The 15,825-nt window shown below is 42.1% G+C and overlaps 2 protein-coding genes across 2 annotated transcripts; both read right to left on the bottom strand.

Moving 5' to 3' along the window:
• Positions 1–2,340: 2,340 nt before the first annotated feature.
• Positions 2,341–4,723, bottom strand: LOC147450621 (omega-hydroxypalmitate O-feruloyl transferase-like). Its single transcript, XM_086520757.1, has 2 exons — positions 4,108–4,723; positions 2,341–3,287 (listed from the first exon to the last, which is right to left on the bottom strand). Exons 1-2 carry the CDS (start codon positions 4,636–4,638, stop codon positions 2,364–2,366), a joined length of 1,455 nt encoding a protein of 484 aa, XP_086376883.1. The 5' UTR covers positions 4,639–4,723; the 3' UTR covers positions 2,341–2,363.
• A 1,004-nt stretch (positions 4,724–5,727) lies between these two features.
• On the bottom strand, positions 5,728–6,684 carry LOC147450620 (uncharacterized). The gene has a single exon (XM_086520495.1). It carries the CDS (start codon positions 6,682–6,684, stop codon positions 5,728–5,730), a length of 957 nt encoding a protein of 318 aa, XP_086376621.1.
• Positions 6,685–15,825: the final 9,141 nt, after the last annotated feature.

The raw sequence follows: 15,825 nt of genomic DNA, 5'->3' as shown, positions 1-15,825 counted from the left end.
CATGTGCAACTCACAAAAACATTATATGATACATATAAAACTACATTCATGTTTTTGTTTGCTCTATGACCTACAAGTGTTTTATGTGCCTTGTATGTATCGAAGACGGCTTTGGTATGTTATTCCAGTCACACCACGGAGCAGATCTATCTTTGCTGATACAAACATAGAGACTTTGGCAGATCCCACCATACCATCTCAAGAAGACGCCAATGAAGATGATGCAGTTGAGGTCGAGGAGAACCAACCATTCCCAATAACCAACCATAGTGAGGAGGAGGACGAGGATGGAGAGGATGATGATGATTCAATAGGAGAGGCTGTAGAGGATGAATCAATAGATTTATTTGTTGATTTAGCTACCATGGGGTTAGACATGGATGTAAGCACTTGTAGAGATCTCTTGGAGGATGAAAATTAATAAATATCTTTTGGATTTTGTCTTCTTTCTCTACTTATGTTGTACAAAAGGGCTATTTGTTTATGAATGCAAGATAATACAGTTTTGATCATCGTTTGCTTGCCATTTCCATATGAATGCATAGTTGCATAAGATTTTGAGGTGGAAACAAAATATTTTTGTTTATAGAATCTCATGGAGTACAAATGAGTAGAGTAGGAGAATCATACCAATAGATGAGGCAAGCAAAGAGAAGAGAGGTACTAAAAATCCCAATGAGAATGGGATTTCTTACACTCCATGCAAGAAGGGGGTGACAATACAATTTTGATCATCATTCGCTTGCTATTTCCATATGAATGCATAGTTGACATAAGATTTTGAGGTGAAAACAAAATATTTTTTGATATAGAATCTCATGGAGTACAAATGAGTAGAGTAGGAGAATCATATCACTAGATGAGGAAAGAAAAGAGAAGAGAGGTACTAAAAATCCCAATGAGAATGGGATTTCTTACACTCCATGCAAAAAGGGGGTACCAATTTCTGAAAAGTAACAAAATAGAATAGGATTTATAGAAAGGGAGAAGTGGGAGAGGAATGGGCCACGTGGATTCTTTTTCTATTGCGGTAATATGGGTGGCTATATATGCGGTAATAATTGCAGTAATGCTCGTGGAAAAATCAAAAAACGCGCTAACGATAATGCTCGCAACATAATTCCTAAACTGTAGTCGGGATGAAGAATCTTAGTAGGAATTAGCTCTATGAGTTTTCCCAAAGTATTTGTTGACCTGTTGACGCTCACCAAAGCTCACTGAAATTGGAGAAAGTGAGTAGACATGTGTTGGCGATGCTGGCGACTAAGCCCGAGAGGATGCAACATGTTATGATATCGATTGTTCGAAATAGCGTTGCAGGGAAACACACACAACTTGGAGAATATGAATGAAGCTCAAGGCACACAATAGAGAGTAGTATTACTTAGTGAGCAATGGAAATATTAGATAGCCCTAGAGTGATGGGTATATATACCATGCACAAGCCTCGGAAATCCTCCTAATGAGGAAAATAATGCCTCATCTGTCCTAATTGTGTTCATACACATCACTACCACATATGTATGGTAACAATTTGTTTACGGTTAATGCTCGGGGGGGTCACTTAATAATTATGTAACCATCATGTGAGTGCAGTAGAAGGGGTTATTAAATTTGATTTTTTCTCACAATTTCACATACAGAAGGGTACTATAAAAGAAAATTGGGAAAAAAAAATTACATGCTGAATAGGAAAAGGGTGTAGTTTATATATAAAAAATTCACAGATAAGGAGTTTTATAAATAGTCCTTGAACACACGCAATGTATGAAATTTATACATAGTGAACCCCCGGAGGGTTATTAAAAGTTTTGACATTAGTTACATTGTAGTGAAATATGTGTTTTCATCTCCTATATAGAGAATACTGCCTAATAGAAGTGTGCTAGCTAACTATGGTTTTTCTATATAGGAAATAGAAGATACGGTCATTTTCTTTTACTGAATAGCATTCTACCTAGATAATCCACCTAATTTTCCATAATTTCCCATATAGAATCAATGTGTTATGTGGACATTTCCTTTTCCTACATATATATATAGGAAATCCATCTTTGTATAACTAGTAGAATAGATACATTTTACAAGATACACAAGTTTTTTCTATGTAGAAATTCTTGTGGAAGGTGTGAGAAAGTCATGTGGCAACATGGTGGAAAAGGATGCCTACATGGTGGCAACCCATGCTCTGGTTGTTGTATTGTTATTTTACTCACATAGTTATCCTCACCCCTCTACTTCTACATTCTTATACAAATAACCCATATAGTGTTCTCATTCACATAATTCAAAAATCAAATTCTTGAACAGTTGCCAAAGTTACTATTGATAATCAACAAATGGAAAAAAGAAGATTTGAAAGCTTAGGTGGAGAAGGTGACATAATCTGCCAATGTCTCAAAGAAGATCTGACGTTCCATGTTTGATTCAAGGACCACCATTGCATTCCAGCCTTGATGAGCTTGTCCACCACCATCAAGTATGTACAAACGATTGTTCATTTGCCTACTTGGAAGTCCACAATAGATAGGAGAGCCCCATCCAAAATTTGTGTCATAGAAAGGCAAGTTAACAAGGGAGCTCATCCCAAAGAAAGACGGGTCAGGACAAAATTCAAGGGGGACCTCTCCACACTCGAGATGATCCAACATTGATTGCACAAACTCTGGAGTAAAAGCGAAAAGTGCTCGCTGAATCTTGAGCACAATGAGATATAATGGGAGCTCGCACAATTCTTGAAGAGAGGCACTGACAATGGTACAGAGTATGCCATTTCCAACATAGCCATGAGTGAGTGTAGGCATCATTCTTCCTCTAATGTTTACAGGAATTCTTATGGGTAGCTCAATACAATTTGGGATCTCTTGAGTTTGTAGAAGGCTTCTAGCTCTTGCCTTCCAGAGCAATGCAATGAGAGCTTGATACCTAGAGCAATCTTTGAAGTAAGTATGACCAATGAGTACATCACTTCGTAATCTCTTTAAAGCATTTGCACAAAAGGATATCCTTGTTACAGTCCCATAGCGCTCTGTGGGTAAGAGTGTCATGTCAACATAGGTAGCATCATCCTTCTTTTTCATTATGAGAGGGTGATGAAAGGTTGGGATGGGTGGGGATTGTGGTTTCATTCGTTCTCGTCTACTTATAGTATCTGGAGAAATAGATATCCCATCTCCTCTTGCAATGGAGGCAAGATTATGCAAGAAAATAGCTGCAGAGTGGCCATCTAGGTAGGCATGGTTGTTTGTGAGGGCAAGAGCAAAGCCACCACAATTAAACATTGTAACCTGAGTGACAAGAATCAAAACAAACCAAAGCTTGTGAGTAATATTAGGAAGAAGGATGGGATTAGGATGCTCTGGTGACATGAAATGTACACTTCAAGCTGGCTTGTGAAGATATTCAAAAAACATTATGTATTTGGTTGGTGCCAAGTGATGCCTCTAACTTGCTAGGAATAGAACTTAGGCTAGAGAAGTGAGACAAAGAGGACAAGGGGTGTGTGTGTGTGTGTGGAGGTAAACATGAATAATATTTGTATTTTTTGAAGCCTCCATTAATAGTGAGACATGCTATATTGATTTTCAACCAACTTGTTTCAATATGACAAATGATCTTTTGCCAAACATGCAATGGAGAGGTTAATTAATGGCCAGTCACAACAATGCTGTGAGACTTCCTTCTTAAGTCGCAACACCTACATTGTCAATAATATTGAAATTGGACCTTAATTGATTGATTGGAGTTCTCTTCAAGCTCTAAACATTGGCTAAGAATCTTATACTGAATTTTTAAAGAAATTTATAACGTTTTTTATTATTTTGTTTTCAAGGATTTTATACTTTCCTTTGCCAAAATTTCATCAAGTTATACTTGTTCGCAGGAGGCCCTATTATTTATTATGGTTATTTTTTCATAGGGATCCCATGATGGCCCTTAAGAAATCTTTGAGTAAGGGTGCACTACTAGAATAGTGAATAGAAGTTTACATCTCTTTATTTAGCTAGAGCCTTAGTTAAAGATTGAGAACACTCTTCAAAGCCTTACTGACACCAATTTTTTGGTGTCACATTAGTTGCCCAACAATATGGATGAATGGCTACTTACTTGCAAAGCAACAATTGGAGGCCTCTCTTCTTCATGAGAGACAATGGTAGGAAACAAAAGATCGATGTTGGGATGGGCAAGCGTCACATCGCCCAAGTCTGAAAGCAGGATGTTGGCATGGCCAGAAACAAATTGGACACCATGGTCATTGCACTCCACTTCAAGTCGGTTTTGGGAGGTATTCAAATGGAGTCGACCGGCGGCCGCAGGGTAGTGGGCGAGCAATTCTTGGAGGGCACACTTGACCACAAGGCCCACGTCCGTCGTGTGAACACGAGGGTGGATATAATGGGTGTCATTGAAGGGAATAACTTTGTTGTTACCATGTCGAGTGGCATGTAGCTGTGTATGGGGTTCGCTAGAGTAGAAAAGGATGACACTGCAGTAGAAGTTGAGCATATGGTCAAGATTGGAGAGCTCGAGCACCGCGGTGGAGGGCGAGGGTTCGGGGGGTTTCACCATTATCGGGGCCTCCAGCCTCATCAGTTTTGTGGTGAGCAAACATGGAGGAGTACTGTTGAAGGAACCCATCTTTGTCTGTGTTAGGGGGAGAGAGAGAGAGAGAGAGAGAGAGAGAGAGAGAGATTAGTAAGACTAATTGTGTGTGTGTGCGCGCGCGCTTCTTCATGAGTTGGTTCTTCTTATACGCGAGTTGGACACGTTGCTGGAAAGTTGAAACCTTTTTCTGAGCATTCGATCACATGGCGCTCATATCAATGGCTGGCTGATGCAGACTTGCTTTTGCAACGAGGGTCGGGGTACATACACGTGTTCCTATCTGCATCACAAAGGGCCAAGGCTAAACTCAAACTGAGAGCAACTCTCCATGCGTGCACGGCTGCACGCTTCTTCCTGAGTTGGTCTTCTTATACACACGTGTTCTTATCTGCAACGTAAAGACAAACTAGTACTCCAAACAAGTTCTTCCTTTTCAACGGCATTGCAATTTGCATGCAAGTTGGACTCTGGGCAGTAAACTCAAGTCTCATATGATCGTATCATAGTCATATGGCCCTCGTCTATAACTATCTCAACGATATACCTATACCTATCTATACTAGTAACAAGGTGAGAAATCACAATGGCCTGCAAAAAGCAAGGGGAGGTTAGTTTTTGGCGATGAGGAGGTATGTAGTGGAGTGGTCGGACCAGTAGTTGTAGTTAGTGCCAGATGTAGTTTGTGGTAGGTCATTGCTAACCCATACGTGGTTTAGCATAGAGTTGTGTACTGTGGTTGGATGGTGTATCAATTGGTGGAGACCATGCTGGAGAACGAGGTTGGAAAGGGTTCTATATGTGCTGGTTTTCGGAAGTGCGTCAACTGTTGAAATCTCCCATTATGATTAGTGGTCGCATGGTGCGGGTTGAGTCAAGAAGATTGGAGATGCTATGCAGGAACCGTGGGAGCGATGATGTCGGTGCCCTGTAGACTGAAATGACTGTCGCCAGGCACTTGTTGATGCAGTGGAAAGTTGCATGGATTGTTTCAAGTGTTTGATTTATACAGATGCGTATTTGTGTAGGTATTAGGTTGTTTTTATGGAGAATGGAGATGTCGTGTAGTTGTGTTGAGGATATGCTGTGGAAGCCTGGAATGGTTGTCGTATGTTGTCGAGTCTCTTATAGGCAGAGTATGTCGGAGGCCATTAGGCTTTTATCATGGATGATATCTTTTGCATGCTTTCCAAGGGAGACGACGTTTAGTGATTGCACAATGTAATGTGTATCTTGGTGGAGATGCAACTGCTTCTGGACAGGGGAATAAGCTGCTTCTATTCTCAACCTGTGGAGTTCTTTGAGGACAGATGCATCGGTGTGAATGATGCAGGGTAGCAAGCTCTCTATCAAATATATATTTGTAGTGTCACTAATTTGTGTGAGAGCAGTGTATGTGAGGCCGTGAGACCTAATTCCTTTGGGGTTGAAAGCCAGTGTGTTGAGTGTAAGCCCTTGTGATCGGTGAATTGTGCGGGCCGCGGCAACTGGGAATTGCTTGCGTGTGAGGGTGTTGAAGTAGTTCTTGCCAATTTGGAATTCGCGTGCGATGCGGAGAATTGGCGTCCAACCAGGCATTGTGAGTGGGTTGCGAAGATGATGGTGGTCATACCTTTGTTTTTGCCCTATGCTAGGGTTGGTGAAATGAATCCAGAGGCATGTCGTGTCGCAGAATGTAGAGCAGAGCTTGTAGACGCCTCCTGCACCATTCACAAGGCTGTCGAGAATGTCCAGATTTCCAGCGCATAGCTCGACCACTAGGCCTGGCTTCAGACACAATGTTGCTTGGAGACCCGCAGTTTGTCTAGCATCCAATGGAATTGCTATTGTTTTGCTGCATGAAGCGGCGCGCTTGTCAATCGCTTTGAATATGTGTGGCTCACCGGGAAATTGTGCGAAGACCTTTTCATTGTGTTCATCCTTTGCCTTGTTAGAGTAGAATACGTGTGATATGGTTATGTTAGTAGGCAACTCTCTGTGGAAGGATCTGTTAATGTATGCAAGGTCGCTGCTGGTGTGTGAGCCAATTCTCATTCGGTTGAGCACCTCTATTAATTGTCCATCGGTTTGTCTCATTGTCATCGTTAGTTCGTAGCACTTAGGGAATTCATGCCAGTACGAAGGTGCAACCGCCTCTAGAAGAGGTTGCTTGCTTGTGAATATCCAAGAGTCTTTGACTGGGCTAGCTTGGCAGAGGTCACCACAGAGTATGACATCAAGGCCACCAAAAGGCTGGTCGTGTTTTCTCTTGATGGCATGAAGACGTGAGTCAGCCAATGAAAAGACACTTGATCCTATCAAGGAGACTTCATCAAACACTACAAGCTCCAAATCTTGATAAAGTAAGGACAATGCATCTAGCTTTTCTGCTCCGAGACTTGTGTGTGTCGTAGTTATCAAAGACAAATGTAAAGCTGAGTATATAGTTGTGCCACCAATGTTGAATGCTGCCTGTCTGTATATGCCATTAGAAGTGCCTTAGGAAAGTCAAGATTGTGGCCTGACTTATGTGTGTAGAAACGAATGAGGGCTTCGGCTAGCAAGAACAACGTGAATGTTTTTCCAGTGCTTGCTCCACCTCTGAGGAAGAGATGTATCTTTTCTGATGGCGCTATGCGTTTTTTGAGCATGACATCATCGAGGATGAGTGGCTGTTGTGGGTTTAGCTTCTTTATTGATGTGTGGAAATCCTTATTGGTCATGCCAATATGTTTGGAAAAATGCAAAGCAAATGGTTTCTTCGCCGGTTGCTTTGATGGGGTGTTGATCATCACGTTGACATTGCCAGAATCGTTCAAGGAGCTTACACTTCTCGTGTTGCGTGAGGTTGTGACGGCTGTTGCAAACCTGTCGAGCGGATCTGTTTCGACAACGAACTATGATTCATTGTTTTTCACTGTCTCAATGTTAGAAGTGTAGACATCGATCCAAGACGAGACTTCGAACAGGTGCTCATTCTCATTGCTTGACCACGGCAAGAAGAGAAGGCATTGTTCTCTGTAGGGGTTGTCAGGGTCTTTGGCTTTATTGTATCTAACGTACGGTATGATGCGTGCCCTCCGTAGCAACGTGTCAGGCTTGGAGGGATTTTTGGTTGTGGAAGCGAACTAGGCCAAGCACATGGCAAAGAACGAGTGTGGTCTGCAGGCATATTTGTCAATGATGGAGGCAGAGAAGATATCTATCGTGTCGGGGTGCATTTTTTGCAAGGTGTTCTTTTTTTTGAGAACGAGAGTACGCTCTTCAGGTGGATTAGTATTTATGTATATGAATTCTCTAAAGGAGCTATGCAATGGAAGAGAGAGACATATGTAAGCCACTTGTTGTGAACTAATTTGTTGTGTGTTAAGGATTGTGATACCAACTTTTTGTAGTCTCTCCAACGTTGTTGCATTGTTTGCAACACAGTGATCAAGCTGTGCCTTGATTACTCCTATTAATGTATTGTCCATTTTTGTCATGTATGAGGTGCAGTAGCTCGCAGCTCCATGTGCGTTTAGCACGAATTGTATATATGTGTTTGCATTCCAAAGTGAAGCTATTGACTTATTGAAGTTGTTCGTGGATATATCGCTTGGTTTGCGCTTGAGAAAAATAGTGGGTCCCGAGATAGTTGCTTGCAATGCAAGCAAGTACTGTTCCATGGAGAGTTGTACTTGTTCTAGCCATTCTTCAAATGTGGGCGCATTTTGTAAATCAATTTGGCTGAGTTGTCTTCCAACTTGTTGCAAGTAAAGCTTACCTTGTCTAGCTATGTTCGCCTCAAGTATTCCTTGCCGGATAATAGTTGTGAATGGCATGGGGAAACGTGGAAATCCAAAATGGCAATTTTTGCTCTTCTTTTGGCAAGTCTTATGGTGCTTGTGCTTGTAAGCTTCAGAAAGGTCATTAGGCAAGATGGATCCATTTGTGCTAATGTGGGTATTTACAAACATTACAATATCTTGATGTGAGTGCGTTGTGAGTGATGGAGCATTTTCTAGCCACAACAAACCATGATCATGTTAGCTACCGCGACTTTGGAATTCCGTGATGAAAAAGAAGTCTCGTATTTTGCCACCTATGGAGGAATCAGTCCGCAACAACCGTTTCATTGTGTTGAACTAGTTGACGTAGAAACGAGCAGTTGTAATGGGACCGGCACGAATGAGGCGACGTTGGTATGAGCTCAGGCTCTCCTCGGGCTCTTGGCTCAGCGGGACTAACTTCTCTAGTGCAGCAAGAAGCTCTTTCCATCTTCGCTCTGCGGAGGAGAACGTGACAAAAAATGTGGGCGGTCCAAGTTGTCGGATCATTGCGAAGACATTTTTTTTCATCTTTTCCTTGTAGTCGGGGGATGTGCGCAGTGCCTTAAAGTCTCTAAAGCCTAATCTTGAGTTGAGAAGCCTCTCTATGTTTGTTTCTTCTACAACTTGCCTCGCAGTCAGAGTTGTACCTGCTAGCTTTCCCTTGCGCATTCGCACCCAAACAGAGGAAGCAAATTGTTGTGTCATGATTTTGATAGACTTGAAAAATAAATTTTCGATGTCCAGGGTGAATCTTCTGTCAATGTTCAGGAGCTCCCACTTTGCAATCGTTTGATAATCTTTGCTTGCGGCTTCTCTATATCTTCTAGGGGACCCGAAGAAAAGAGTTGGGAAGCTCAACTCTTCGCGATACTCATCCGTGAAGATGCTCAACGGTGAATTGCCCTCACAAGGTGCAACGTGAAGAATCTTGCCACTGTAATCGACAACCTCTGCCGCACTTGTGACCCCATGAAGCATGATATCAGTCTGTTCATCCTCAAGCTCAACATCATGCGCATTGGCGTCAAGGGTATTCGTAGGAGGTATACTTAGACTAGAAAGGTGTGCAAGCCACTTGTCGTTGATGGTGACACCTTCTCTCATGTAGAGTGGTGTGGACAATAGCCTAGTGGTTGCACGCATTGTGAGCAGGGGTCGCACAACACCGCTTAGGTAACATCTATCGTATTGGAGATTTCGTTTGATTCCCACAAGGACAAAAACCTCATCCTCAATGAAGCGAGGCAGCACAGCCTGGCTCTTCTCCAAGTTGGCAAGCACATTGACAACGCTACCTCTAAGCCCATATTGACCTTCGTACGTCAGTTCACGTATCTTGGCGAAGGGGATACGAATGGAGACCAAGAGTGCCTCTACGGGGTTTAGATCTGACACAAAGGGAAGCGCTGGATTGAACCCTGTCTCTTGCAAGCTCCACAGGTGATTGCTATCGCTTGTCAAGTGTTTCTTGCAGTGGCTACAGACATACACATCCTCATAGCGTCTTCGCTTCCTTGAAGTGGATTCCGCAACTCGAGGTAGAAGCTGACATGTTAGCTGGCGGCGGAATAGCAAACGTCCACATTTTCCGCAGGGTGTAATGGGCTTGTCCTTGATGCTTTTGTTGTATCTCTTAATCGGCTTGCTCAACCTGCATCGTATTTGAGCACCAATGACCAGGCCCTTCTCGTTCTTCAGGCGTGAAAGCTTGCATTTCACGGCCTGGGTTGTGTGCAACGTGTGTGGGTGCTTGGCTTGGAACATGCGGACCACCTCAACATAAAAAGAAAGAAAGAAACTAACTAAATAGAAGTTGTGTGATCAAGATCTGGAGAGGTACATATGCGAGACATATGCGCATGCACACACGCGCACACACACACACACTCCCTCGCGCGCGCGCGCGCACACACACACACACACACACAGAGAGAGAGAGAGAGAGAGAGAGAGAGAGAGAGAGAGAGAGAGAGAGAGAGAGAGAGAGAGAGAGAGAGAGAGAGAGAGAGAGAGAGAGAGAGAGAGAGAGAGAGAGAGAGAGAGAGAGATTTTAATGTCGTAGGAAACTATCCCAAGAGATATTAAAGATCTAGCCGGAGAGTTATATATGCGTAGAGAGAGAGAGAGAGAGAGAGAGAGAGAGAGAGAGAGAGAGAGAGAGAGAGAGTATTTTAACGTCCTACAAAACTAATCCAAGAGACCTTAAAGATCTAGCCGGAGAATTATATATGCGTGCGCACACACACACACACACACACACACACACACACACACACACACACACACACACACACACACACACACACACACACACACACACAGAGAGAGAGAGAGAGAGAGAGAGAGAGAGCAAGAGAGAGAGAGAGAGAGAGAGAGAGAGAGAGAGAGAGAGAGAGAGAGAGAGAGAGAGAGAGAGAGAGAGAGAGAGAGAGAGAGAGAGAGCACTATCTTTCTTATTGCAGACGTGAGACACTACTAGAGTTGTAAAAGGTGGGTATCAAGAGCCGGAGAGGTATATATGCAAAGAGAAGCCCACTTTGAGAGGCATGTAGAGGACCTTCTTTGAGCTAAGTAAGGTAATGGTGCATGTTGCAGGCTGAAAAGGGGGCAGCCAGCTTCTGGAGGACATCTCGTATTATGGTGTGGGGGAGCTTAAGGTGCTATAAGTAGGACAAACTTATGGCATTTGCTACACGCAGGAGAGCCACCATAGTAGGTGCCAAGACGAAGTGGGCAACTAGGAGGCAATGCAGAACGTTGAGCTTGCGAAGGGTAGCTATGGCGCTTATAAAAAACGAAAGCTTAGCGAGGGATGTTGAGAGATGGCTGGTGGCAGTGCGTATCTCTCTCTCTCTCTCTCTCTCTCTCTCTCTCTCTCTCTCTCTCTCCCCTCAAGGGGGAGACCAGCTATAGGGTTAGCTTTTTGGGAGTTGTAAATCCCTACAGAGGAGCAAAATCCAATTTGGGAGGCCTTTAGGTGTAAGTTGGTGGCGAGTGCGGCGGGCTGACAAGGGGGTAAAGAGGGGCCATGCCACCGCCAAAGGCGTGCCGTTTTATTAGTACTATAACTATTATTGTTATTCTATACAATCCTAGAATAGTGCAATTTTTCTCACCTGTGAAAATAAGGGCAAACTTGAAATTCTTGGGTTCTTTGGTCAAAATTTGAAGCTTTTGCCAGTAGTTACACTAAACCTTATGTAAATTTCTCGGTCTCTCAAAGCCAAGCTCAAAATCTAACTGGGATTTTACAATTTCAACCGGTTAAAATACACTAGACCCCGATCTTTTTGTGACATTGATTCTATAACGGGAGAAAGCTAACCCTTTCTAGGTGTTCCTATATGCAACATAATGCGTAAACTCCAAACTAGTACTAGTACGAAAACCAATGCCTTTACACTTGTCACAATATGAGAGAGAGAGAGAGAGAGAGAGAGAGAGAGAGAGAGAGAGAAAAGCCATGTGACTAAGGCTATGGTCACACGAGGGTGCAATTATCCGTTTAGGTAACTCAGGCTACTAAGCCTCCTGCACACGGGATGAGTGATAACTGAGCCATGATCACGGTCGCACACGAGCACAGTTATCAATGATTACCTGCATTTGGCGAACAACAAAAGTTGCATGGAGGATATTAACTTTGCTAGCAGGTAGAGAAAAGACAGGACCTAGAGAGAGAACATTGATTCCTTTTAAAGTTGCCCGTATTATACGCATTATAGATGCCCCCTATAACATTTAATGCACTAGTAACTTGGGTGTAGCAAAAAATGATAACATAGTGAGCATTTCATTAAGAACAAGTTCCCAATGAGCATAGAGACAGTACTTGGTTGGAGAAAGAAACATAGCAATTACACCTAGCTAGTTTGGCATATACAATACTTGAAAAGAGAGAGAAATATAACAGTTGAGGATCGGATTCACGTGGAGCCGGTTCCTTCTCCAAAAAGTCTTTTGTATTATAGCTTCTCCCATCAAGGGAGACTTTTGTACAATACAATCTTTGTGTTCCTCGACAAAACTCATTGGTGCAATGAAGGTGGAAGCTTCATGCACCAAATTATGTTTGAAAAAGACACATAGTGGACCTAGCCTCAGCCCCAAGACCTCACAGACCTTCAAAGATGGTGAGAGCTAACAGGGAATGAGTAAAGATGAAGAGGAAGAAGATGTATCTTACAAGAAAGAAGTATTCTCCTCACATAATCACTCTTATAGAATAGCTTAGCTTAGTAATTAGCATGGTAGAGGAGATGAGCATGCCATTGAAGCTTGGCCTCTTGGTTGGCTTTGCATTCCATAGACAAGAGGACTTGGTGTAGGTCTCTACTTCTCAATGCTTGGAGAAGGAGATGGAGTTCTTGCTCAAAACATGAGTTATGTGTGTATGTATGTTTTTGTGTGTGTGTGTAGCAAAATGAGTTAGACTAAAAATGCCAACTCTCTGTCTCTCTCTTCTTGGTCAACCTCTCTTCCCATTTTCTCTTTCTAGCTTCCCATTGGCTCCTGCAGAGCTTAGCCAATAGCAATTAAGTGGAATAGTTGATAGTCTTGTGACAAGTGTCCCCCTTTCCCCTTTTGTGAGAGCTTTAGATAATTAAAATGATTTATTTAAACTCTCATTGGATCTTTTAGTCTTCTTGCCAATAGGAATCAAGCAAGCCAATGGGTTGCTTGATGCTCATTGGACCCCTTGGTAGACTGTCCAATAGTCTTGTAGGGAGATTAATTTCTATTGGTTCTTTTATCAAGCATTTATAAATTGATTAGACTAATTTTACTCTAGTCTAATGCTCATTGGTCCACCTTTATGGCCATCCTATAGGATTTGAGGGGAGATTGGGAGCAACTGGGCTAGGAGCCTGCCATGTGTCCATTAATCTCTTTGTGTAAAGAGAGAGCTTGGGAGTGTGTGTGTGTGTGTGTGTTTCTCTCTCTTCCCCTACCTTTAGGGCTCGCCTCCTCCTTCCTAGGGATGTGGAAAGACTTTTTAGTCTTTCCATAACCATCCAATTTTCCCTACTTTTGGCCATTTGACTTTTTGATTAAATTTTAGAACCTTAGGCTATGGAAGTCTTAATGGAGATGAACCTTAGGTATTTTAAGCTCCATTGATGCACATTTCTCTTTGGCAGATTGTCCCCCTTTGGATCCCTATTTTCCCTCTTTTGGATACCCGTTGAGATCGGTCTTGCAGCCTTACCAACATTCTAGCTTTTACTCCCTTGGTACCTCCATTAGGAAGAGGATGGGTGTAGGAGGGGCTCTTTATTTTCCGTTAGCTTATGGAGGTGATTAACATTTTGACAAATAGGTGTATGCCACGTGTGCAAGAATGGTGGGTGTGTTAGAGATGTGTAAGAGTGGCCAAAGGATGCACTTTTTCACCCAAAAAGGAGGTGGATAATTTTATGATTTTAGGCCTTTCATAACTCCTACGTATGATCTCCAATTTAAGCAGAGATCATAAATTTGCAATCTACGTGTCGAGCTCTTTCCATAGGTATGCTACATGGTATGGTTTTACTCGCTAGATTTTAAATTCCATTTTGGGCGAGGACTTTGAATTCAAAATAAACTAGCCGTTTTGCATGTTTGAATTCAAAAGCTATCCTTTGATTACTTTCTTAATAATAAAGGTTTGACTTCCTTAAACTGCAAAGTAAAGAGGCCCTCCTAGACCCCATTCTCTTCCTAATGCCCCATATTATGATCAGCTTAACATGAAAAAATCGTTGGGGAGAATTCGGTATTAGTTTTTATGACAGTACCTCTCTCTTGAAATCATAGTCATCCTGAACTATGAGATAGAGAAGATAAAGCCTAGTCATTAGTCCGTTTGCTAGCGGGTAGAGGATCCCTATTTTACACTACGACATCGTTCCAGAATGGATGACTAGTCCATTTGGTGCTTGAGAGCCTTAGCTGCCGCAAGCATGTCTGCACATTAGCCCGTATCAATCTTCCATAGTAGAGTGACAAGTTTCTCTACTTGGTGTTTGGGAGACGTCTTCTCCACAAACATGATCCCAAGCATGCATACTTATTAACATTTGTGCACAATAAATAAAAAGAGAGTCTTATAAGACAAAAACTTTGTTCATTTATACATATATACATTTGCTTACTCTAGGGAATCATTGTAAGCATTGAAAAGGTTTAGGTTATCCTTTAACTGTATGCCTTGCATCCATAACTACAAACACAGCTATTGTTGAGTCTTCTGTGGTGAAAGGAGATTTTTATGTTGATGTTAATGCAGAATGGGCTTTTAGTGCAAAGTGTACGTGTAATCTTGTTGTCCATGATGCATGCATGTCAAATGCTACAGATTCACATGTGTGGTATTTTGACAGTGCGGCTACAAAGCATATTACCTCACATTGTGATTTGTTCACCTCTCTTGAGTTTGTCCCTCATGGAAATTTAGTTACTTGTGCCAACAATGTCTCTTATCCGGTTTAGGGAGTTGGAAAGATGGTGCTTACTGCTACAAATGGTAGTTCTTTCATACTTGTTGATGCACTTTATGTATCTGGGACCAGGAAGAATCTCTTGTGTGTATCTACACTTGCTTGACTTGGTCTTGTAGTCAAATTTGTGGATGAACAAATGTACAATACGTGATCTCAATTTTGGTGATAAAATTGTTGCATGTGGAATTTTGTTCCATGGGCTGAATAAGTTCACTTTGTATGACAAGTGTGGAGAAAAATTTACAACTGCAGTTGTGGATTCGAAGGCTATTTTAGATGCAAAACTTTGGCATGCACGTTTTCAGCATCTAAATTTTGCGAGTTTGCTTGGTTTACAGAAATCTTATATGTTTGCTTCTTTGTCTCTTCTTGAAGAACCTGCCAAACATGTTTGTGAAGGCTCTATTTTGGGCAACATCCAACGTTCTAAGTTTCCAGAGGATGGTTTAGCTAGGGCCATATGCAGGTTGCAGCTTTTGCATAGTGATGTTTGTGGGCCATGCAAACTTCATCCTAAGGAAATTACCTTTACTTCGTGACTTTCATTGATGATTACTTCAGGCATGCCTGGTATATCCGCTTAAAACAAATTCCAAAGTGTTTATGTGCTTCAATATTTTTTGGCTATGACTGAAAATGTCTCAAAATGTACTATGGGCCCCCTCCGTTCTGATCGAGGTGGGGAGTATATATCTGAATTTTATGCATTTTTGGCTAGTCGTGGGATAAAGCACCAATGTAAAATGCCTTATATGCCTCAACAAAATGATATTGCTGAGAGAAAAAACAGGTCACTTATGGAAATGGCACGATGTATGGAAGCTTTGTTGCATTAGTTTTGGCTTGAGGCCATCATGTGTACCACTTGCGTACTAAATAGGTGTCCAACAAAATTTTTGAAGTCTATGACTCAATATGAACAATGGCATGATAGAAAGCCTTCTATTGATGAG

Source organism: Adiantum capillus-veneris, chromosome 9 (assembly GCF_014529385.1).
Source record: "Adiantum capillus-veneris isolate H3 chromosome 9, ASM1452938v2, whole genome shotgun sequence".
Classification (NCBI taxonomy): Eukaryota; Viridiplantae; Streptophyta; class Polypodiopsida; order Polypodiales; family Pteridaceae; genus Adiantum; species Adiantum capillus-veneris.
This window is presented reverse-complemented; position numbering and strand designations above follow the sequence as displayed.